Here is a 23,379-nt window from a genome sequence, read left to right as displayed (position 1 = left end):
AATGTTTTGACCATCCTCTTTCCTCTCCTCCAACTCTCCCCAGATCCTATCCCACCCACCAAAAAGACACACACAAAGCAAATGGGAGTCTGTTTTAAAAGCTGGCCAGCTATTCCTGTGCTTGAAGCCTGCCCTGCAATTTCCCAATATTCTTCACACCTGCTATATGTGTTACACATTAGTTACGACACTGCGCACATGTGCTCCCCACCCCCACAGAGCTCTGATAGGGTGCTCTAAAAGGTATACGGTATGATGCATGGAAACAAGTTATGAAAATCTAAATTGGCTTGGGAAGGACTTCTTATTCTGCAGCAGGAGGTAAAATCCTTTTAAGGTTCAAGAAAACAAAACCCAGACAAAACCACATAGACATGTTAAGCATCACAAGGTAAGAGATCACTAAACAATACCTAACTTCCCAGTCCAGCCATTTCTATTACTAGACAAGATTTAGACAGTTACAAAATGGAATGTGGGGATTCATCTGAACCCCATCTTCCATTAATATAAGGAAGAGCTGTAGGAAATTCTGTAGTTGTGTTCCAAGTAGCTCAAACAAGTTTTTAAGGTGATTAACTTATAAAGGAAGGTACCCTGAGTAATGGGTAAATACAGACCACCAAAGATATTTAGAGGTCTAGTCGGATCAGTGTAACTTAGATAAGTAACACTATCAGTTGTACTTACCCATGTTTTTAACATGCTGATAAAAGTCTGCAACAGAACTTTTCAAAAGAGTCCCAAACCAAGAATGTACTGGCATTTGTTAACATTTTCCAAGGGAGTGAGACCCTAAATCAAGATTTACATTCCTTTCTTTGGGCTTTTCTTCAAGAAAATCAAATTACAAATAGCTGCCCAGCAACCACGCAATGGCTAATCTGCACCAACACCACTATTTCTCACTCCCATCTGGTGAGTGTAACCCTCCCCTCCGCGATTACAAATTAACCAGCCGGCATTCTGAGTTCCACAGCAGCTCTAGCGGGAAGAGACTGAAAGCTGTGCGCAGTTCTTGAAGGCTCACCTCTAAACCACTGATTGAAAACTGGGGCTGGACGCTAGGTATAGGCCAAACAGGAATTTGATTTGGTTTGCACAGTTAGGATGATTAGGAGGAGGAGGAGGAAGATGGAGAAAAAGAGGAAGAGAGGAAGAGAACTACTACCCTCTTAAAAAATGTGGATATTTCTTTGTTAAAAACATGTTTTCCAGCTTCTCTCGAATAAACGTCTGGCGATACTGGATCTAAACTGTAATATGGTAAAAGCTGACCAGAGGTAAGAAACCATATTCCCATTTACCTGGGACTTTTGCTGTGGAGGCCACATATCAGCTGTCCTTTATCATTTTCCATGCATACTTGGTGGATGAGTGCATAGTCTTTAAAAAGTATGATCCACTCTTCTCTTTACAGCAATAACAAAGCCAGAATCAAAGAAATCAATTTACCTTAATCTGAGTCTGTTCGATTGACTTTTCCCATATCTGCTGATCATATGCTCCAATCTGAAATAAGGAGCAGGCTATTTACATGGTGCAAAGGCAATCTTTGTATCTAAGTCAAACCTCAGAGTCATGACTCTATTAAATATGCTTGTCTGAAAAAATATGTTTCCCACATAGCAAATTCATACTTCCAAGGGCTGTTTCCAAAAAACAAAATCAAAAAAACAAAACAAAACAAAGGACAGGATCTGCAAAGTAAAAAGGCAACACCCCAAATATCTTAAAGCTCATCTAGAAGACATCCCCACTCCTTAAGGAAGATATCAATAGGAATATCAGAGAGGAGTAAGACGTAGGGACAGCTCAATCAGACGACAGTAGCAATCTGAGCCATGCAGATAAGAATTTCATTTTTGTCTTTATAAAAATAATTTTTGATAAATTGCAAAGCAAAGCACTGCATGGTAGTTTGTGTACGCAGCCCGCAGAAAGGTGGCTTACAGCTCATATCCTGGAACCTGAAACTAGGTTTTTAATGACTTGGCACATCAATTTTTTTCAGTATGTTGAGATATTATATAAGAATATGTGACATTACCAAACTTAAGGAAAGTAACTATTCTTTACGGGAGTTTTTCTGCAGAAGTATGGTTTTCAAATAAAATTACTGCTGTTACCTTCTTCTGATACCACGAAATGGCATCTCTCTCATTTGAGGCCATCTGTGTCTCCAGTCAGAGAGTACGATTTCACTGAAAACGAAGGAAATGTGTCAGTGAGTCCAGTAGTTGAAGGTTATTGTCCCGTTTTGGGTATGGCTTAAAAGCCGTTTCTCTCAGCCTCTCCATGAGCTGCTCTTTCTCTGCCTGTCTGCCGGGAAGAAAAAGAAGAGGAGGAGGTGGGGGGAATGGGCGCAGAGGCGACCCAGAAGCCTTTGCCCCCTCCGGTGCAAGTGTGGACGCGGGGACAGCAAGTACCCGAGCCGGCCCCCCGCGCCCTCCGCCTTCCCGCACCGGCTCACCTGGTGCCCGCTGCCCGGCAGGCTGCCGGCCGGGCCCCCGCTCCTCAGTGACCCCGGCCGGGCAGGGAGGCCGGGGGCGAGGCGGCGGGCCCGGCAGGCCGCATCTTCCCCCAGAGGCCCGGACACCGGCGGGGCCGTCACCATGGAGACCGCGGCGGCCAGCCCAGCCCGAGGCAGCCGGCAGTCCAGCGCTCCGAGGCGCGCAGCCTGCAGCCACAGACGCCCGACCTAGGTGGCCGCCGAATGGGCCATGGGAGAAACCAGGAAGCGACTGGAAAATGAGGGGAAGGGAACGGGAAGGGTGTCTTCTCCAGCCGCTTCGGCACAGCAAGCGCTAAAAGCCAGCAGCCAGCCCCGGACCGCAGCGGCGGCGCGCGTCGTCCGCCAGGGACTGCGGCTCGACGAGCTCCGGGTGCGAGCAGCCGCTTCCGCCTTCCGGCTCCGCCCCCGGCCGCCTTCCCGCCGCTTAGGCGGCTCTGAGGTGGAAGCCGCCGGCCGCGCCGCCAGTAACCCTAGACGCTTAACGGAAAATCACCTCAGAAACGGCCCTCCCAGCACCCATCGATCCCCGGGAGGCTGGTCCGATATCCCAGAGGCTCCTGTGCGGGTCTGTAGCGTTTAGCGTGGTGTCTACTTCATATCTGTGTCCTCCGGGTGGACGAAGTCAGAAACGGGGTGGGGAGGGGTCCCGAGGCCTCCGAACCCTCCGCACGGCTTCTCCGTTCTTGCTGATGGGCAAATGTTTGTGTCTTGGCGCGGCCTAGAACGCGGACGTCGGGCTGGGGCTCAGCGAGTCCCTCCCTCGGCTCTCAGCCGCTCTGGGGCTTGGGCTTTCTGGTGCCCACACAAGCCTAGGGGAGAATGAAAGCACAGGACTCGAACCGCCCTGGGACAGTCCCCAAATCGGAGAAAATGGCTGTAGAGGCTGATTTTAGTGTTTGAAGCAGGTCACGAGAAAGGACAGTTGCACTCTGATGTGAATATCGGGATTTCTAAGCAGCGCTCCTCTTTTCTGTACCTTTTGTGCACCATTAATGGCTTATTCCCGAGGGCCACTGTCTTCAACTCACTTCAGTCTGTATCCTTTCTTGCCCCGGGCACAAAGCATTTAGGTGCGGAGAGGCTAATAACAGATAACAGCGATCACTTGAGACCCTCACTTCAGTCTGTATCCTTTCTTGCCCCGGGCACAAAGCATTTAGGTGCGGAGAGGCTAATAACAGATAACAGCTATCACTTGAGACCCTCACTTCAGTCTGTATCCTTTCTTGCCACGGGCACAAAGCATTTAGGTGCGGAGAGGCTAATAACAGATAACAGCTATCACTTGAGACTGATAAGAGGCAGCCTTCAACCTATAGGCATTCTTATAAACCATTAAAACAGTTTCGAATGAAAGTTTTCCATAATGCAAACCTACTAAAAAGTAACACCCCTAGTAATAATTTTTAAAAATTACTTCACCGTTGGCAGTGGTCTCCAGTTTTTACCCCCTAACTGTTAAGGGGTAAACTAAAAGCTGCTAAGCCTGTTCAGTACTGCTGAACATTGTAATTCAAGGCAGCAACCAACTAATTGGTAAATGAAAAAAAAAGTTTAAGACCTAAATCAACACTATATTAGTATATTAGTATTGACTCCATTGCTGAACACACAAAGGCCGTTTTCTGGGCCGTGGGCAGTGCGCTGGGAAATAGAAAAGGTGGTAGAGTAGCAAATCACTTTCCAGGAGCTCTGTTAAAATGTGTTTTATTAGATGCTGCTGTGTAAGGCAGAACTTTGAACCCAAAACCACATTCAACACCCTGCTCCCAATAATGAACTCCCGGTGACTTTAGGAAACTGATTCTCCCCTGTGTTGTCGAGATAATTACCTCCTCCTACTGGCCATGGCAACCACGGGTGGAGATACCCTGAGATGAGGAGCCTACTGCGAACCAAGTGCTGTCAGGGCAAGCACCTCAACTAGAGTTCACCCAAAACTTCATGAGGAAAAGAACCCACTTTGTTGTGTCCCGCAGCCCACACACATCTGAAAACCAAACACCACCTTCATCATTATGCCATGCATTTTCAAAAATACCTACAGTTAAAAAGCTTAAGGCAGTTCTAAACACATGTGAATGTTTTAAGCTGCAGTAAGGACTTGTCACAATTGCAAGCTTCCCTTTTCTTCAAAACTAGTTGCACCTCAATCTAGATTCTCTGACCTTTTCTTTGGGAAAGGAGAGCTCAAGGTTGTCTTCAAACGCTTAAAACTAATCGGGCACAAAGGAGGAGGTAGGAGAGGGGCATTAGTCCTCAGGTCCAAGGCAGTGAGAAGGCCCAGGTGCTATTCACTCTGTGATGAGACATCAGTAAAGGACAAATCAGACTTTGTTTATTAAAAAAATACTTTACAGGAAAAAAAAACTATGCATTCCATTGTCCTATTTTACAAAGAAATAGCTTAACAATTTAACACACTTAGACAGCTACAAAAAAAGCACTGTGTTAAAAGGATTATTATTCACACAAATTTAGATTTAAGACTATTCATTAAAAACCTTTTAAAACACTTGTTAATGTCAATAAACAAACTAAGGCCACACAAACGCAAATAGTCCGCCAGGCAAATTATACATTTCATCTATATGCAAAGACCTCTTAGATAAATTAAAGCCACAGGAAAAAAAAGTCTTAGCTGCCAATCAAAATGAAGTTTAGTCACAGAAAACACTATTCCATGAAAATTTACATGTGATAGAAGTAGTACATAAGTATTTCTTTAGAGAGAATTGAAAAGTGCTATATTTTAAGAGACAATGGTCTCAACTACATGCACGAGTGGATCCTAAAAAATTTATGAAGATTTTTAAAATGGAAGGCCATTAATATTTATGGATACTTGCTTTTAAAGCAACAGACTTCCGGGATGAGGATAAGTCCTTTTTGCACTTAGAAAAACACTGGTGGTGTGCATCTCCTCTACTTGCATGACCAGTAAATACAGCTACAGACTGCCTTGAAAACATGAAACTTAGCACAAATGTGAGCCTCTGGCATGTGCTACTTACTGAAAGGATAAAACAGACTTATTAGAAAGACACAAACTCAGTAATCCTAATGGTCCTCAATAAATACAAATAAATTTTAAAGGCAAATACAGATGGAAATATAATGGACTAATATTAATGACAAAGAACATACTCACTAGGAATATATTTTCATGGATTTTGGACTCCTAGATTAACTCTCCTTCTAGACAATATTTATACAGGGAAAAGCAATATGCAAAAAGTTTCTCAAGTCATTAGGTGAGATCTTTATGCCTGTTAAGACTGATACATCTTTTCCTAAAGTTTAGAAAACGATTTAATAAGCTCCTTTCCCCATACAAGAGCTTGTAATATTAGTGAACTTAGAGTTCAACTGATTGAGGGGATAGGGCACTTTCTAAAAGTCTTTAAGTAAAAATAATGTATCAGCAAAACTTGTAAGTACTGAATAAGAAAGTACAATTAAGCCTAAGAATTCATTTTCAACAGTTAAACTTTGGAAGAGGGAACCAATATGGAGGCTATTATTATTGCTTCATGAATTTGGGACACCTCTCAGAATTGTAACCCTAACTCCTAACCTATCTTGATAAGTATAGAATGAGCTCTGGGGAAGGGGAAGACTTTAGTGCTTTTCAATGGTTACCATAAAATCATTATATTTGCTGTTAGGAACATTTGTTTATTAGGTCCTTTCCATAAACATATTTTAAATATCCCTCTGATCCACAAAGTACTAAAACACATAGCCACATTCTGCAAGTAATCTCAAGGGTTGGCACAACAGATAACATACCAGAAAGGAAGGTCAGCTTCACTTTCAGTTACACTTCACTGCCATAGCTACCTTACAAATCAGAGGATGCCAGACTGCTCCATGCCTCACTCCACCAAACCAAATAGTTTAATGATTTAGAAAAGTTGTGATCATTTGTATCGCTCAACTAGGACAGCTTTGAAAGCAGCAAGAAACTCAAAACTTCTGCTTTTATATTCATCAGTCTTTAAAGCATGCTATCAAAATCTAATACTCACATAGGACATTCAGAGTATCCAGATACATTACTAGCTAAATGTTTCTTTCCATTCTATTGCAATCTAATATACAATGACTTCATTAGTACATGATTTTCAACATTTTTATATTCTTTTAATATGTTTCTACTGGAGGTGAGGGTAGACTGTTCTGCAAAAAGGAAAATGGAGATTTGCGTTTGATTGTAGGTCTTTGCAGATCCGCTGGTTCCTGAGTGATTACACACAGTGCTGGCTGTCAGGAGACAGTCTCCTTGTTTTTAGTAGTGACCAGCTTAGATGACAGATGGCATCTGCTGGATGGCAAGTGGGAGATGGGGAAATCGGATCTTGGAAGACAAGAAAAACAAAAATAAAACTTTTTGCGTTAACAACTTTTTCACTTCATGATTATTTTTAAAAGCAATGTTGCCTGAGAAGAATTTTTCTTTGCACAGCCTAGTAAAGCTCTATGAAATTCTTCTGGACAGAAAATAGAAATAAGAAATAACCCAAACCCATTCATTTTGTGATAAACCCCTTCTCCACAAAGTAACAACAACAAAAAATACCCTCAAAGGTCCCTTAAAAACTAGTTTGATAAACTAGAATTTATGCACAGGATTTAAAAACACCCCTGTAATAATCACATTACCTTTCACACCATTCTAATTACCTTATTTACAAAGATAACTAAAAGCAACATCACTTCCAATTCATAAATGGTTTACATTGAAGTGTTTCCCTATTTATTTGTCTTCATCCTTTGTAACAGAGAATACATACATATACATATATATATAAGGAATAATACAGATTCTAACTAATCACTGTAGTATTTGCTGATGGTTACTTTTCTATCGGTTTACACAGTGACCTCTATACTTTGCTAATATGCATTTAACTACACAACAATATTGCACAAAGTAATATTTATATAAGATTTAACCTATTTCAGAATATTTTAGAGAAATTCATATTTGATATTTCCAAAGATGCAGCTAAGTTCCATGGTGACAGACATAATAAAGCAGCATCTCTTTCTTTTGCCTATGTTAATGCAAATATTTCAAATCTCACCATCCAGAAAAAAAAATCAAATTGCACTGTAACCAGGTAGATACAAGAATCTGGTCTTAGGTGTGGGGAATACTCTTCCTTTAGTAAACAAAAGGCCTACTGAGTTACTAACTAAGAGAAAGTAGAATGCATAGCACATGAACATTCCAAATAAGAGAAAGTCCACACTACTTATATGAAGGAGGCCTACTGAAAAAAGGCCTATAATGAAAACAAAGTAACTATCCAGACCCTGAGCTTCAGCTCCCCTGAAACTCTAGGATGGAAGTCTACTGCCTGTTACTAGAAAATAGCAACACAGATGACAATGAACAAACCCAGGTATTCACCAGATAAAATTATGAAGTGTTTCTAAAGTAGATGCCAAGTCACAAGAATAGTTTCTTTAGTTTGATGCTCAGATACGGCAGCCCTCATCAGTGAGACTGGTGTGCATCTCTGACTTTGATATTTGTCATCAGTTTAGGGCAAGTATCCACAGGAAACGTGAGGATACTAGGAAGCAGAACAGCGGATCAACATTATGTCTTTTGCTCAAAATAGTCTCCATGGTTACAATATATCCTAGAAAAAAATTAATGAGCCATGGATATGAATAACCAAGAACTATCCATCTTTAGATTTTTGTTTAATTAAAATATCCACTGGGTTTTAAATAACGGACACAAAAAGACAGCCTGGATTGGAAGAGCTGTGCTTCCTCTTTTGCTAAGGACCAGAGAGCCATTCAATTTTCTTTAGAAACTATGTCTTCTTTGTGGCTAGAACATGCCCATGTACCAGATGCAGAAGCCTTTCCTGCAACCAATGCCATTTTACTGTGGAAACTGACGAGGTGCCATGAAGACACAAATATTAAACCATAAATCTTCTTTCTACCACATAAAGCAAATATGGTAAGAGACAAGGAAAGATAAAACCAAGGGAAGTGAATCATTACCAAGTGAGAACCTGCTAATCCAGAGAACTCTGGTTTTGATTTGAAGAAGAGATTGAATTGTTACCTCACACCTTAAAACAGAAAGTAGCAGCAGACCCACTATTACATACTGTACTAACGGGATAGGATACAACTCTTAGCTTTGCATAATCTGTGTAAAAAAGATATGCTTGACATTTGTGGAATGTCATTTCTCTTTATAGAATTATAGGCAAGATTTCTCCAATAAAACTTAACTTAAGCCAGTTATAAAACTATAACTTCACATCAAAATTTAAAAAAGTTAAAAAATGTGTTTGAATATGTACATATCACACAGGAGTGCTTGGATGTTCCTGCAGACTGTGCTGCTGGTCAGAGTCCAGTCTACTTTCCACCTTGAAAACTGGAATAGGCTGAGCCTTCAGCTCCTGCAGATGAAGCTCTGATGGAGATGGAAATGACGATGGAGCAGCTGTCAAAACCTGCATCTCTGTGCATGTTTCCTCAGATTCAGTTTTTATTCTCACACACTGGGAGTCAACTTCTAATTCTCGCTTTCCAGGAAAACCGCAGTCCATGTTGGAATTGCTTTCTGTGTTTTGAGGGGCTTCCACAACAGGGTGGTACTGTTTAAGCCTGATATGCCAGGCTAAGCTGCACACTGCTGACACTGTTTTGAACTGATGAATGACATTTCTAGGGATGAAGTATATATCATTGTCGCAAAGCTGAATTCTAGCATAGCGAATTCCTTCTCGCCTCATTTGGTTTAGTTTTGCTTCATCCACCCACTGTACACACTAAAAAGAAAGGCAAAAGAAATTGCATGAGACCTTAAAATATGTAATGATTCAAACAAAATATCCTAATTCACACAGGAAAACAGTATGGCAAACTGTTCTAAAACAAAAATTAAATCTTGACAGGACAAAACTGTTGGAAAGCCCTTTTCAATCATTTATTTTATAACTCTTAAACAAAGACTGCGGAGATAGCCTATGGAATCATTAAATCCTTGAAAGTGCAGCTAAATATCAGTATCTTTTTTTTTTTTTAATCCCTCAAAACAGCATTTCTCAGTGTATCCTTGGCTTTCCTGGAACTCACTCTGTAGACCAGGCTGGCCTAGAACTCAAGAGATCCACCTGCCTCTGCCTCCCAAGCGTTGGGATGAAAGACATGAGCTACCACTGCCAGCTATATCAGTATCTTCACCACACATAATCTTCCTCTTCATATATTCTAACATTTTGTAGTTGAGGCCGCAGCACAGTGAGATTACTAAGGGAGACAGCTTATGGTCTGAAGTGAACAGCTGGATCCTTCTTTAGGCCCACCCTCCATCCCAAAGATTCTGCTCTCTACCACACACAGAATATAATAAAAATAAAGTTAAATTTACTGTCTGTGACTCCAATTATAAATTAAAATGCCTAATAAAATGGACTCAAATGCTGTTTCCAATGTATCACTGAAAGAATAATGAGAATGTGAGAATTATTACCTGGGAAACTGGAGGTTCATGAAGGTCTAACTGGAGTCTCTGTACAACATCAGTAAAGTCCTCAGCATGGAAACAAATCACATCTTTGGTTATGCGAGGTTGGTCACTCCTAATATTAATAAGACAAAATTTAGGGACTAGCATCCACAATGAAAAACTACAATTTCACTTTTCCAGCTTCTAGAATGCCACATTTAGCAAATGAGCAAATAAATAAAATGTCTCTTTTCTAAAGATTAAGAGTGCACTTCTTTAGTCAGTTTTCAAAAACTAAATAAATAAAAGTAAATCAATAGAAAGTTTTTAAAAGACAAAAATCAGGGCTGAAGAATGGCTCAGCGGTTAAGAGCACTGGCTACTCTTCAAAAGGACCTGGGTTCAATTCCTAGCACTCACAGGCAGCTAACTGTCAATGCACATAAGTAGAGTTTAAAAAAAAAAAATGAGGTAAGTTGTTAAAAAAAATTCAAGCAATAATCACTAAAAATAAATACTTTTATTCTAGCCTCACAGCAACCTTTCATGCTGGTGCATACCCACAATCCCAGCCCTTGGGGAGCTGAGGCCAAGAAGAAAGGATCTTAAGTTTGAGGCCAACCTGACCTACATAACAAGTTCAAGGCAGTGCTGAGCTACACAGTGAGACCCTGGATCAGACAATTTGGGATTTTTGTTTTGTTTTATTTTGTTTTTTAAGTTTTATTCTAAATGGGATGCATTTGTTGTTGTCTCATTAGGGAACTTGAGCTTTGTTATAATAAAACCAGGCTGTCACCAGGCAGTAGTGGCACACTCCTTTAATCCCAGTACTCAGGAAGCAGAGGCAGGCGGATCTCTGAGTTCAAAGCAAACCTGGTCTACAGAGTGAGTTCCAGGACAGCCAGGGCTACACATAGAAACCCTGTCTTGAAAAACCAAAATTAAAAATACTTTAAAAAATAAAAATATATATAATTCAAATATACAAATAAAACCAAGCTCTAGGTCAGTGTAACATGTACAGCCACTACAGAAAACAGTAAAGCAGTTCCTCAAAAATAATAAAACAGAATTGCCATATTAATAAGCAACTCTACTTCTGGGTATTGAACACCAGGGACATAAGAGATACATATATACCTATACTAACAATCAGAGAGCCAATGGTAGAAGTAACCCAAACACCTATTTAGTGGACTAACAAAATGGTATACATGAGTCTGTGTGCATGTGCATGTGCATGTGCATGCACATGTGTGTAAAATTTACTGTACCTACCTTAAAAGGAAATAAAGTCTGATACTTGCTACAACATGGGTAAACTCTGAGGGATGTTATTATAATAGAAATGGCTAAGTTAGAAAAAGAAGAAAAAAACGGGAACTGTCAAGATGCCTTATGAGCAATGGTGCCTGTGCAGGAGTTGGTTCTTTCCTATAATGTGGGCCTCGGGGGCTGAACTTATTACCAGGCTTGGCAGCGAGATTCTCTTTACCCACTGAACCATCTCAACAGCCTCCAGGAGCTCTTCTGTTACCGCAGAGACCACCCTGCCTGGCTCCACCAGCCCAAGGGGGCAGGACCAATAAGGGTAAGATGGAGTCTTCATCGTTCAGGGTTTTGTACTCAAAACCACTGAGGCAGGGAGGAGTCACTGACCTTGACCCCTGATAGGATTGAATGTGACCCAAACCCCTGCCACCAAGCCTAACTTCCTGAGTTCAATCCCTAGGACCTAGGTGGAGAAAACCAACTTCTACAAGTTGTCTAATTGCTACACAACTGCTGTGGCACACACATCTCACTCACAAAATAATAAGTATATAAAAAATAATTTCCTTTTGTCACTATGATTAATTTTATAACACATTAATATCTGTGTGTGTGCTTGTATATATGCATATACCAGTGTGTGGAGGTCAGAGTCCTAGGGACAGAACTCGGGTAGTCAGACCTAACAGCAAACACCTTTAGTCCAGTAAGCCACTGTTGCGGGAGGTCCTTCCGCTCCCTTTAAAAAAGCGGCCACTTCCCTCTCCTCTCTCTCTTCACTTCCTGCTCCGCCAGCGACTAGACTCCCTTCCTGGTTGCGCAGAGGGCTGACTGTGATCTGTAAGTTTTTTCCCCTTTAAATAAATACCACCCTATTAATCATAATTCCAAACTGCTGTGGCATTGTTTGTGACTTACGCCTTCAAGCCACCTCACTGGCCCACTAGGATTACTTTTCTTAAAAGGAAAAGGACAGGGGAAGTATGCTTCCATTTCTATGCAAAAGCAGAAATGGCAGGAGATTACACAGTGATGGTTCCCACGATCTACATCCGGATGGTGAGGTGAAAGTAGCTGTGAGACATCAAGTTTCAGTTTTGCAAGACAAGAAGTTCTAGAGCATTGTTTTATCGCAGTATAGTACACTTCTATCATAAAAATGTTTAGATGGAAAGCTGTTATACATATTTCACCATGATCTAAAACTTTTAAACAGAATCCACGTTTTCTTAGACATTATCCAACCCTGTAGTTTGGGTCCTTTAACTTACCATTCACCAAATTGTACAGCCTTCAAAACCCCAACAGCAGCCGTACTCTGCCAGTCAAACCCCTGACCTACATGATCAGCATGAGCTCTTGTCCTGTCTTCAAAGAGGACTTCTCGGGGTTCACTTGTCCGAGGTAGGTACTGAAGGTTTTTAATTTCATTCATTGATCTATAGTTGATTTGGTTGTGAAACAAAGCAAAGTATGAAGCAATAAACAGCAAAATTAACAGCAGTAATGTAAAAAGGTTTTTAACAGTACTAGGCATAAATGAGGTTTGAGATGAGTCCAATGATTTAGATTAGCATTATACCATATACTATATAATACACTACATAAAATGATAACTGTTATTTCCTCTTTCCCTATAGACTATACCTTTATTAGGCTCACATGACAACTCTGAATGCATGAAATTTCTCTAGACAAGGACAGTGTGTTTAAAGGTTTAAAGCTCTAAGCTTTTTTGGCTTCAGCTCAGTTACTCATTTACAACTATCACAACATTCTACTAGGACTTTATTCCAGGCAGCAAACAGCATACATTTGGTCTCCTCCCACATGAAAAGGAACTAATACAGACAGGAGAAGGAAAATGATTGTCATAGAGGGGAGTTTTGCAGTAGACATCCTGATGTGCAAGTTGGGAGGCAGAGAACCAGAGAACGGGGCGGGGGGGGGGGGCACGATGACACAGACGGACGGACGGACAGACGGGACTGGCCTAGGGTGGCCTTTTGAAAATCCCAGTGACACATTTCCTCTAACAAACTACATGTTCTAATCCTTCTCAAAACAGTTTCACCAACTAAGGACCAAGCATTCAAATATATGAGTCTATGGGGCAGTTCGCATTCAAACACCAGTCATGCCGGGCGATGGTGGCACACTCCTTTAATCTCAGCGCTCAGGAGGCAGAGGCAGGTGGATCTCTGTGAGTTTAAAGGCCAACCTGGTCAACAACAAGAGCTAGTTCCAGGACAGGCTCCAAAGCTACAGAAACCCAGTCTCGAAAAACAGTAACAATAACATCAAAGACCAGTATTGGCTTGCCTTCCTCAGTTTTACTTAATTTTTTTGTCCCTTATCATTACTGTGACTGCCTCCTTTGATTCCAATTTCTCCAATGTCTGTTGCCTTTTTGTCTGCACTAGCTGCTCTTCTAGAGGGTCTGGGGATTCAGTTCCCAGCATGCACATGGCAACTCATAACTGTCTATAAATTCAGTTCCAGAGGACCCAACACTCTCATACAGACACGAATCCAGGCAAAACACCAATGCATATAAAATAAAAACAAACTAAATATATATTTAAATATTGGATGTCTGAAATTAAAAGGATATAATTTAAAAAGAAAAAGAAAAGGCACTTGAATCAAGAGTGTTATTCTTCAGCTAAAAGGAGTAAGAGGGTGGGGGGAGAAGGGAGAGAGAGAGTAAAGGAAAGGGAGGGAGAGGGAAAAAGGAGTGGAGGGGATACACATACACTGAGCAAAGGAAATTAAGCATGTTAGAACTCCCAGAAATAAAAACAGACAGGACTTTCTAAAAGGACCTATCCAGTGATAACAATAAATTGGAAAATGCATCTCCACACTCCAACTAAATTATCAATTAAAGTTAATGACAGAAAAAGAAAATAAAAGAATATGCTGACTCATCGTTATCCGCCATTCCTTAGAATGTTTCTTGAAAATGTGTTAAGTAAAGGAAATAAACCTAGGAAGACAACAGCCACTGCTGGTGGAGTAAAGCCTTAGCTGGGTTTAGAGTTGTTTAATGAGCCTTCCACACTGGGCAGAACACAGACCTGTCTCCAAATGTGCTCAAGATATAAATGGTATATACAAAATAGCTTCAAGTTTATCAGTAGCACTAGAGGCAGGGAAGGTTAGTAAAGAGAGGGGATAAAGAGACTGGAAAAGGGAAACTATAGAATTAGATAATAATTCTACAGTTAGATTACACAATTAAGTTCAATTATATAGACCATTCTACAAGACTTTTCTATAGTGCAGTAAAGTGAATAACAAAATTTATTTGTTTCAACGTAACTAGAAGAGTGGAAAGATTTTCAACATAAAGAAATGAGAAGTGTTTGAGGGGATGGAAATGCTAATTACTCTGACTTGATCATTATATACATTACAGATATATACCAAATTATCACACAGGATTATATATATATATATATATATATATATATATATATAAAATTACTATAAGTCCATTAAATATAAACAATAAAACTGATAGTATTATAGAAACTCTAGAAAGATCTCATGATTTGTATGATTTGGAGGTGGGGATCTGGAGAAACGACTCTGTGCTCGCTGTGCATGAGGACCTGAGTTCTAACACGGCCACACTTGTGCATCTGCAACCCAATGCTATGAGGGTGTAGAAAGGAGAACCACTGGACCTTGCTGGCCACTAGTCTAGCACCTTGTTCACTGAGAGACCCTGTCTCAAAGGAATACAGTGAAGAGTAATAAATAAATCAGGACATGAAACACCCTCCTTTGATCAATGCTCATGCACAGGTAGGTGCACCCCCCCCCCACAAACATGCACAGATATCATACACATACACAAAATGCATAAAGAGAAAAAGAAAATACTTCATAATAGCTATATGTGGAAGTCAGACAGATAGTTCCAGAAAAATATAAACTTTGCTAAGCTATATAAAAAACTAGAAATTATACAGAACATACTCAAGTATATATTCTACCTCAAAAGGAATAATGATAAACTTTAGTGAAAGCAAAATTTTAAAAAAGTATAACCCAAATATAAAACTAAATTGTGACATGAGAGAAAAATCCTTATGTTCCTCCTGTGAGTGCTAATACTAGGACTTAGAATATAATTTTTAGCCTACCACATGAATCTTTAGTAATTACATCTTAAGTAAATATAAATGTCATTGCTATCTATCCAATTTTAGAATGTACCTATTGATAAAGCATTAAAAACCTAATGATGATTTTAAAGCAGAATAAATTAACTTCAATAATGTGTGAAGACAGCTGACAGAGCTGGAAGGAACGAGATAAAATAGGTTTTGTCTAATTACTCAGAAAGTAGGTGAGAAAAAAGAATACCCATTTAGCATAGCATGTGTGCCATATTTTTAATCTTTTTCTCCTTTTTAAAATCAAGCATTCATTTCTCTTTGGAAATATACAGCAAAATGTATATAGTACATAAGAATTTAGAATCTTAAGATCCATCACTATAATATATAAAAATTGTTGTAATCAGCTAGGCAGTGGTGGTGCATGCCTTTAATCCCAGGACTGGAGAGACAGAGGCAGGTGGATCTCTGGGAGTTCAAGGCTAGCCTGGTCTATGGAGAGAGTTCCAGGACAAGCTCCAAAGCTACATGGAGAAACCCTGCCTCGAAAAAAAAATAAATAAATAAATAAAAATTTTTGCTATAATCTAATACTGTGCAAAACTTTTGATTAATTAATTATTGGGCTTTACATACTGCATTAATATATTGTGTTTGTGAGACAGGTCTCATATATCCCAGACTGGCCTCAAACTCACTATGAAGTTGGAGATGTCTTTGAACTTCTGATTCTCCTGCCTCCAGCACACCTGAATAAGAGGACTGACTGCTAGGGGTGGAATCCAGGGTTTCCTGCATGCTCAGCAAGCAGTCTGAGCTACATTCCCAAATTTCATCTTCAAGTTTTTACCATGGTTTTCATGGATCATCTTAAGTGTCCTAAAACTATTTTATCATTTGGTAGTGTTCTCCTGTAAGTTTTATGTTAAAGTTAAGACTAATCCATTAAAACTAATTTTGAGCTCTTGGGTTTTTGTTGTGTTTTTTAATATTATTTATTTTGAGATAAGATCTCAATATGTAGCCCCCAGTAGCCTAGAACTCACTATGTAGATCAGGGTGACCTCAAACCCACAGAGATCCACCTGCCTCTGTCTCTGAAGTTCTGGAATTAAAAGTATATGCCACCATGTCCAGCCTAATTTTAAACTGCTATTTCCATAGCCTAAGGGGATGTTAATTATTTTTAATCTCACTGAATAATATTTTCTAAAATAAAAGAGTAAATCTACATTTGTTTTATGTGTATGAAAGAGAAATATGTTAGCACATGATTTATCACAGGTCTATACAACGGTACACATTTCACTCAGCAAACCATGGTTTCCTACAATGAATCATGATGACAAAGATGAATACAACAGTCCCTAACCTCAAAGAGGTCAAAATTTATTAAGAAACAAAAACAGTAAAAAGATCATCAAGGAACCATGTTGTAAGACCAAATTAGCTTGTCCTAAGCTTCATAAAAGTGACATTCAAGGTAAGTTCTGAAGCTTTACTAAAAACGTGCTAGGCAAAGAGGAAGGTGGGAGGGAGGTGAAATTCCAAATAGAAAGATCAGAACAAGAGCAAAGGGCAATGGAAGACAATGGTTTGGAAACTAAATTTAGTATAGTAGGAGAAAATGAAACAGATACAAAGGTTCTGTATTATCAAAGATTTGTACAGACTACACTAAGGAGGGTTTGCTCTTTTAACCCTATAGGCAGTTAGGATACAAGTTTTAAGAAAAATCAATTTCTCAGGAGACTGATGATTATGTAGCAGGTTATCTGAACTAGAAAAATGACAACTTGGAATTTTACCTAAAGGAACTTCAAAAATCTAGACAAGCTTCCAAACCATGCTCAGATGACGATCATTTTTATAAGCCACCCAATAAAAAGGATGGTTTTGCTTATTTGAGCAAAATTGATGTTTACTTACCGTCGTCTTTTGAAGGGTGACTTTGGCATATCTGCTGTAGGGATCATTTGTTCTCCTGGTCTCACCCACATTATAGGCCCATCATCACTCTGAGACCTACACTGTAGTTGGAGGCTAGAAAGTGTACCCCAGGGCAAAGTCATCTAGAAACCAAAGCAATGAGTCACATTTTAAAATTTTAAACTATTTACAGATTATTTCCATTCAAATAAAAATACTAAAAACCATATCTCATCTATATATGAAAAAGTAAAAGCCGTATTTCAGAGTAACATATAAAAAAACTGAAGTACTCAATACCAATACTTTTCTAAACAGTTCTTTGTCAACTAGTGCATAAAATTTGTTTTTAGTAAGCAAGAGTAACTTAATACTCTAACACTTGAGTGTCTAATGATGACCAGAACATTAATAGTCTAAATAAACACTCACTTTTAGAAATGGTGATTCTTCTAACATATCAAGGAACTCGGGGAAATAATCACCAACTTCTTCATCGACTGCTCCAACAAGACTTATCTGCCGCATAGGACCTGCTCGGTACGTACCACAGCAATATGTCCTGTTGACCTGGATAAATGAAAGAGAAAAGAAAAAGGATTGAAATGCACTAAGAATTAGAACTGAGTATTGTTACCAGTATTAATTTCACCTACATACTGAGAATTCAATGGTCAGTTCTTTCAACAAAGTTAACTATTGTAGTCACCAAATCATACTGTAAAGTCAGCCACAAACAGAAATTTTTTAACATGAAGGTTAGCCTAGAAGTTCAACACCTCAAAGAAAGACATTAAAACAGACTTTGCTAATAATAACTATTTAATATTGGAAACTAATTTTTTCTGAAGAGAAAAGACAGAATAAGCAATAAAACTAGCAAGACAAAGGGGGAAAATGCCATAGCCACATTAATCCTTCATGCCCACTGTATATTCCTTAGCTTAAACTTTAGGAAAGATAGCAAGCTACCATGCTACTCTTAAGTTTACGTAATTCAAACAGCACAATATTAACAGCACCCAACTTACCCACAATTCAAAAATACACGTATCTAGGCCAACTGATAGGATGTGAATAAAGTAAAGCACCCTTTGCTGTCTGAAAAGAGAAAAGAAAGAAAACCTAAAGGGAAGATGGAGTGAAGAAAGGCAGAAGAGGAGAACTTGAGTATAACCAAGTTTATTTTCATTCACATAAAGAAAAGCTTCTTGGCTTATCAGGACCTTCATATTTTATAAGGCTCACACTTTTCTGAGTACTAATGCTGACTTCAAATAACTGCCCCAAATTAATATTATTATATAGATTTTTACTTAGTGGCATAAGCATGATCAAGGAAGAAAATTAAAATTCTAGAACCAGATTCTGTGCACTGTAATGTTTAGTCTATCTGGAAAATTGTAACCAAGTTAGCATAACTAGAGAAAGGCTCTGGAACAACCACAGCCTTCCCACTTTATCTCTTAACACTAAATCAAGCCTCTGGCTTCACTTTACCTATGTTTATTTGTGAGTCTCAGCCCTCCTCTGGCTTTAAGTTTCTTTCAGATCTAGCTTAGACCTCAAGGTCTACCCTCATTCATATTCTATCCTAGTCCTTGCACCAGATGCCTAACAAGCCCTGAGTCTGAAACATTCAAAGCATCAGTTCTATCTCTGAACGCTTCCAGTCGGGAGCCAACAAATCCCTTGTCCCTTAAATCCGCTTATAATTGAGAATCCTACAATGTGTCACCAAATGTAGCCAGGTATACCTTTCCCACATAAGCATACTGCTTCAGTAATATCTGTCTCTAGTTCCTTTTTTTTTTTAATCAATTCTCCTCACTTTTTAATTCACTTTTCATGGCATTGCAATCTGGCTTCTGCTCGCCCAAAACCAGATCATTAATGACCCCCCACAGACAAATCACAGTGTTTTCTAGTCCTCTGTAGCCTTAGCTTCCTTCCAGGCACCCTCCTCTAGTTGAAGAGTTGGTCTATTTCTCTTTCCGAATTTATTAAACATACCCTGCTATATTCTGTATCTAATTCTCTAAATAAAACCTGTCCCCGGGAGTCAGCTCTGCAGGTACAACCTTTCTCAGTCAGACCGTGGACACTCAAACGCAGCACCTACAACACTGAGCACATTTTCTTCTAAGCTTTCCTTCTACTCCTAAACTTGTTTGTTGAGAGGGAGGTGATAGTTCTATATTTGCTTCACCAAGCAATGCTAATCATTTTCTCAATTCCCAAATTAGGAATTTATAAGCCCTTTTTCCTCATCCCTTAAATAACAAATTTTATCCCTCTAAGTCATGCCTTAATGAAAGAAATAATCATTTCTTATCTAATTGCAAAAATCTCAAAATCACTGTCCTTACATGGGGTTTGCCATGAGCCATCCTACATGGTGTCTACAAATGATCGCCTAAGGAAAGGTACTTTACCACTCAGCTTTCCTCTTTAAATACTTCAAGCAGTTCCTTTAAGTTCAAAATCCTCATGTAGCCTTAGCTTCCTTCCAGGCACCCTCCTCTAGTTGCAGAGTTGGTCTATTTCTCTTTCTGAATTTATTATACATACCCTGCTATATTCTGTATCTAATTAAGTTCCTTGTATCTGATCAAGTTCCTTCTTATCTAGTATTCCAAAAGAACAGTATGATTTGCCACATTTTAATATACACTCTAACCTTTGCTAGCTTCCAATTTTCACATGGTATTATTGCCAATCATTATAATTTCAACATTCCTCTAGGTAAGTAAATAGGCCAATGAGAAGACAAATCTAAACAAGGTTTCCACTTAAAGAAATCAAGTGTATGAAATTTACATGTATTAGACAAGTTGGATTTAAAGTCATAACTAGATTAAAATAATAACAACAGTAAGAGATAAGAGCATTTGACTAACATGTGTAAGGGTAACACATCTAATACACCAGACTAGTCTGGCCACCTCTGCTTGTTTGGACCAGAGTCTCCAGGTTCTGGTCAGGACATAACCCACCCATATAATCCTCCAGGCCATTCACAAGACATATTCCAACCTGTCTTCCCAGCCAGACTCTGCACAACTTGTACCAGGATCTTGCCAGGTGAGTCCACCCTCTACATACTCTTCCCAAGCCCCAGATCTACCCCCAAACTCTGGATGCCAGCCCCAACCTCTGTGTCCACTTAACATTATTCCACCTAAGCAATGCCCAATCTTTAGAATCAAAACAACCTACATATACTGTGTTCCAACCGACTGACCATATCAAACACAGACAAAAGAAGCCCACAATACTAGAACTTCCAACAAAAATAGAAACAGTATGAAAGATAGAGGCAGTATCCTTCTCTCCCCCTAAGATCCACCAGTCCTATAGAAATGTTTGCCAATGAAATTTTCCTAGATAAACCCCAGGACACAGAATTTAAACTTTAACAAATTCAAGGAATTTAAAAAACAAAAAAGAAACAGCTCAAGAGAATAAATACCTGAGTATATACTCAGTATATATATACATATATATATATATGTATCATATATTCACAGTATATATAATCAGTTTGTAAAAATTAATAGCTTTTCTATACACCAATAATAAACACACAGAGAAAAAAATAATGTGAACACTCCAATTCAGAATAACCTCAAAGAAAATATATTAAAACCTAACCAAGGAAGTAAAGGACCTGTACAATGTAAACTTTAAACCTCTGAAGGAAGAGATAGATACTAGAAAATGGAAAAACACTGCATACTCATGGGCTGGTAGAGTTAATGCTGTGAAAATGAGCATCCTGCCAAAACTCATTTACAGATTCAATACAATCTCAATCAAAATCCCCATCTTATTATTCACAAAAATATTGAAAAAATATTAAAATTCAAATGGGACCACAAAGGACTATGGATAGCCAAAACAATATTGAGCAAAATGAACAATGCTGGACGGATTACTATTCCAGACCTCAAGAGATATTAAAAGCTATAGTAACAAAAAACCAACGACACAAAAACAAACATGAAGACCAATGGAACAAATCAAAGACCCAAACACTGAGTATATATAAGTCATCTGATATTCGACAACGTTGCCAAATTAGAGAAAAGATAGCATCTTCAGTAAATGGTGCTAAGTGCTGGGATTAAAAGTGTGCAGTGGTAGTGCACACCTTTAATCCCGGCGCTAAGGAGGCAAAGGCAGGCGATCTCAGTGAGTTCGAAGTCAGCCTGGTCTACAAAGCAAGTTCCAAAACAGCCCGGACTGTTACACAGAGAAACCCTGTCTCAAAAAACCAAAAATAAAAAAATAAAAATAAATTGTGCTAAGAATACTACATGTCCAAATGTAGAAGAATTAAGTCTGTATCTATCACCTTGCACAAAACTAACTCCAAATGCATCAAAAACTTAAATGTAAAACCGGAAGCACCGACACTGCTAGAGCAAACATAAGCAGTTCCTCACAGGATATAATTATAAGAAGGAATTCTCCAAATTAGAGCAGATTTGCCCAGAAACTGAGACCAACAACTGGCAACAGCACTTCTTAAAATTAAAAAGCTTCTGCATGGCTAAAGAAACAACCGAATGAAGAGGAACCTCACAGAATGGGAGAGAATCTTGCCAACTATAGATATGTCAGAGAATTAATATCCAGATAACTAAACTAAATAAACAAACAAATGACCCTTTTTTAAAAAAATGAGCTTGGGGTCTCTGAATGGTGTTCTCAGAAGGATAAAAATGGCTAAAATACATCTTAAAAAAATATTCATTGTTCCTAGCAGTAAGGAAAATGCAAATCAGAACAACTTTGAAACTTTATCTTACCCAAGTCAGCATAGCAAAGATCAACACAACCAACAACAAATGCAGGAGAGAATGTGGGGAAGAGGGAACCCTCATTTACTGTTAGTAGGATTGCAAACTAGAAGCCACTCTGGAAGTCAGTTTGGAGAATCCTCAAAAACTAAAATTAAATATACTATATGACCTGAGCTATACGTTGTTATGCCTAAAGGACTTGACATGCTACACCAGATACTTGCTCAGCCGTACTCACTGACATGATGTTCACAATGGCTAACAACAGAAACAGCTGATGAATATATATATATAAAGATCTGCAGTGGCACTATGGAATGCTATCTGTAAAGAGAAGTGGAATATGAAGTCATGAGATCTGGTGGTAAATGCAAAGAATTAGACTCAGACCCAGAAAGAAAAATGTTTCTCTTCTGTGGTTTCTAGCTCCAAATCTATAGGCGTGCATACTGTGTGGTTTGAGTAAGAATGGCCCCATTGCCGGGCAGTGGTGGCGCACGCCTTTAATCCCAGCACTCGGGAGGCAGAGGCAGGCGGATCTCTGTGAGTTCGAGACCAGCCTGGTCTACAGAGCTAGTTCCAGGACAGGCCCCAAAGCCACAGAGAAACCCTGTCTCGAAAAAAAAAAAAAAAAAGAAGAATGGCCCCATAGATTTATATATTTGAATGCTTAGGCACTACTAGGTACTTCCAGACACTACTTGGGAGGGATAAGAAGGCGTGGCCTTGGTGGGGGAAGTGTCCCAAAAGGTTTAAAAAGTCGACTTCAAGCCCATAATCTCTCTTGTCTTCCTGCTGTCTGAGGATCCAGATGAAGAACTTTCTTTTTTTTTGTTGTTTTGTTTGTTTGTTTGTTTAGAGACAGGGTTTCCCTGTGTAACAGTCCTAGCTGTCCTGGAACTAGCTCTTGTAGATCAGTCTGGCCTCAAACTCACAGAGATTCACCTGCCTCTGCCTGCCTCCTGAATGCTGGGACTAAAGGTGTATGCCACCACCACCCAGCTTAGATGAAGAACTTTCAACTACTTCTCCAGTACCATGAATGCTTGTATGCTGCTATGCTCCCCACCATGGTTAGAACATTGAAACCTCTGAAACTGTAAGCCAGCCCCAATTAAATACTTTCTTTATAATAATTGCCTTGGAGGGGGGAGGACATAGGACTTACCACAGGGCAGGGAACCCTGACTGCCCATTGGACTGGAGAGGGAGGGGGAGAGGAGTGGGGGG

The 23,379-nt window shown here is 39.4% G+C and overlaps 2 protein-coding genes across 3 annotated transcripts in view; both read right to left on the bottom strand.

The window, feature by feature from the left end:
* Phtf1 (putative homeodomain transcription factor 1) overlaps positions 1-2,824 on the bottom strand; it is a 39,013-nt gene extending 36,189 nt beyond the window's left edge. For both annotated transcript variants that reach the window (XM_005369753.2, XM_026777370.1), the window contains exons 1-3: positions 2,474-2,824; positions 2,130-2,204; positions 1,456-1,512 (exon numbers count right to left, since the gene is read on the bottom strand). In XM_005369753.2, coding sequence (XP_005369810.1) covers positions 1,456-1,512; positions 2,130-2,174 — 102 coding nt within the window. In that variant the 5' untranslated portion in view covers positions 2,175-2,204; positions 2,474-2,824. The remainder of the gene's footprint in view (positions 1-1,455; positions 1,513-2,129; positions 2,205-2,473) is intronic.
* A 2,015-nt stretch (positions 2,825-4,839) lies between these two features.
* Positions 4,840-23,379, bottom strand: part of Rsbn1 (round spermatid basic protein 1) — a 51,257-nt gene continuing 32,717 nt past the window's right edge. Inside the window, exons 3-8 of the mRNA XM_005369752.3 lie at positions 17,774-17,911; positions 17,342-17,484; positions 12,554-12,721; positions 10,032-10,140; positions 8,854-9,327; positions 4,840-6,875 (exon numbers count right to left, since the gene is read on the bottom strand). Of these exons, the coding sequence (XP_005369809.1) occupies positions 8,857-9,327; positions 10,032-10,140; positions 12,554-12,721; positions 17,342-17,484; positions 17,774-17,911 (1,029 nt within the window). The 3' untranslated portion in view covers positions 4,840-6,875; positions 8,854-8,856. The remainder of the gene's footprint in view (positions 6,876-8,853; positions 9,328-10,031; positions 10,141-12,553; positions 12,722-17,341; positions 17,485-17,773; positions 17,912-23,379) is intronic.

This window comes from Microtus ochrogaster, unplaced genomic scaffold (genome assembly GCF_000317375.1).
Source record: "Microtus ochrogaster isolate Prairie Vole_2 unplaced genomic scaffold, MicOch1.0 UNK60, whole genome shotgun sequence".
Taxonomy (NCBI): Eukaryota; Metazoa; Chordata; class Mammalia; order Rodentia; family Cricetidae; genus Microtus; species Microtus ochrogaster.
Note: the sequence above shows the minus strand (reverse complement) of the source record. Positions and strands in the feature narration are given on the sequence as shown.